Source organism: Egretta garzetta, unplaced genomic scaffold (assembly GCF_000687185.1).
Source record: "Egretta garzetta isolate BGI_Z169 unplaced genomic scaffold, ASM68718v1 scaffold260, whole genome shotgun sequence".
Classification (NCBI taxonomy): Eukaryota; Metazoa; Chordata; class Aves; order Pelecaniformes; family Ardeidae; genus Egretta; species Egretta garzetta.
Window position 1 is genome coordinate 591,022 of NW_009258662.1, and position 2,155 is coordinate 593,176.

A 2,155-nucleotide genomic window follows, 5' to 3' on the forward strand; every position below is an offset into this window, starting at 1 on the left:
AGTTCTTTACAATGAGGGTGGTGAATCCCTGGCAGGGGTTGCCCAGAGAGGTGGTGGAGGCCCCATCCCTGGGACCATTCCAGGCCAGGTTGGACGGGGCTCTGAGCAACCTGATGTGGTTCAAGGTGTCCCTGCTCCTGCAGGGGGGTTGGGCTGGGTGACCTCTAGGGGTCCCTTCCAACCCAAAACATTCTATGAGTCTATGATCTGCTGAAGAAACGGCGGAGGTTAGGCAGTCATTCAGTGGCCGTCAGGTACCCACCTCGCTGAACTGCTTTGGTAAAAAAAACCCGCTGAGGCAGAAACTGCAGCTTCGGCTGCCTGAACTCTTTCTGAACCCAGGCCACGGAGCAGCCTTGCTTTTTGTTCTGCCAAAATCAATGATAAAAAACCAGTGCCTCGGAAAAGTTGTTCTTCGGCTTGAGAATACAGCCAGCTGCTGTATGGAAAGGAAACTACTTAATAAAAAACTGAGTTGTTTTACAGGATTCACTAGAGTTTAAGGTCAGGCTATCTGAATCTATGCATTACTTACCATGAGCTGTTTCGCTTCATTCACTTCATCGTATTTAATCAACAAAACCCCTTGGCCGCACTGTGAACGTGCATGGTGAGGTAAACCAGAGCTCTTCCCTGGACGTGACCGTGGCAATGAGTCACGTCGTCTTCTGTGCACGCAAAGACCTCTGAGGAGCCACGCTGTGACGTGAACAGCAAATGCCCCTCCTCGGGGGAAGCTGCTCGGGCAAAGGGGTCACACTATCTGTTCTGTAAGGAGATGGCAATGAAAATTAATCAGGACAAACATCAACTCCAGTTTTATTTATTTTTCAGAGCTCTGCTCCACATACAGAAATCCAAATCTTCACATACTACTTACAGCTTCAGGTAATTCTCAATAACTCTAGTAATTTTTTCTGATGACTCCTTACTAGGTGGTTTAATACACTTGCGAATCAAAAAATTATGTCTTGTCCCTTCAAAAAAACCACATTTTATTAAAAAAAGACTTGGAAGTAGTTTTCACTCCCAACTTAGCTCTGAACATTTCACAAAATCCCTCTTCAAAATAATTCACTAGTACTACAATATAGACAATATTATCAGAGGCCCTGATGCTTCCACACCTCAATTAAATCTATAATATAGGAGGGGGAAGAAAGAGAGAAATTAATAGAAGGTATGGTCATGTGGCTGTTAGGAAAAAATCTACGCCATTCCCCAGCTGAGTTTGCCTGGGGAAATAATTTCTAGCTTTGGGAAATACAGAAATTACTTTTTAATAAAGTTATAAATAAATAACTTTTGGGGGGAGAGTTAATCAGAAATGGATTTAGAAATAATATTTGATAGACTTTGCTTTGTTGAAGAGAAATATATCAAAATCAGCATTTCTGTTAGACAGAAAGGTTCGGTGTAGAATCAAGATTCAAGACAAAGACTTGGCTAGTAGTGGCTATCAAGGGTTGGTCCTCTTCCGCGCAGACGGGATCGGAGGTAGGACAAGTTTGGAGTGGGAGCCCGGCCCGTTGATGAGCTGAGGCACATGAGAAGAACCAGGCTTGGGCTTGCTGTATTTTCTCTGCAGATTGTCACTAGGGAGTTCAGTCTCTGCAGAAATGATAAATAAGTGAAGCAGCGCTAAGAGGGTGTTTTTTTCAATGAAAAGTCAACATTTACCACAAAGCATATCTCCAGCTGGAAACCCAGTGTTTTGGGGGATGGGGGAAGAGTTGGTCTCAAGTTGTGCTGGGGCAGGTTGAGATTGGACATCAGGAAAAATTTCCTCACAGTAAGGGTTGTCAAGCACTGGAAGGGGCTGCCCGGGGAAGGGGTCGAGTCCCCATCCCTGGGGGGATTTAAAAGCTGGGCAGATGAGGTGCTTAGGGACAGGGTTTGGGGGTGGGATGGCAGGGTTAGGTTAACAGTTGGGCTTGATGATCTTAAAGGTCTTTTCCAACCTAAATGATTCTATGATTCCATGATTCTAATAACTTCAGGTAGTCTAGCGACTGCTCTACCTCATACACGTGGAGGAGCAACCTTATGCTTAAGCAGCCACTATTTTCAATTTCTCCAAAAGTTCACTGAGAGAAAGCTGATGTACTGAGATGTTGCATTCACACTGTGATGATTCTACCACATCGTAACACTG

At 44.6% G+C, this 2,155-nt stretch overlaps 1 protein-coding gene across 1 annotated transcript in view; it reads right to left on the minus strand.

Annotated features, from left to right (window-relative positions):
• Nucleotides 1-929: 929 nt before the first annotated feature.
• The window catches only part of LRGUK (leucine rich repeats and guanylate kinase domain containing), a 57,733-nt gene continuing 56,507 nt past the window's right edge, over nt 930-2,155 (minus strand). Inside the window, exon 20 of the mRNA XM_035903888.1 lies at nt 930-1,611. Within this exon, the coding sequence (XP_035759781.1) occupies nt 1,460-1,611 (152 nt within the window). The 3' untranslated portion in view covers nt 930-1,459. The remainder of the gene's footprint in view (nt 1,612-2,155) is intronic.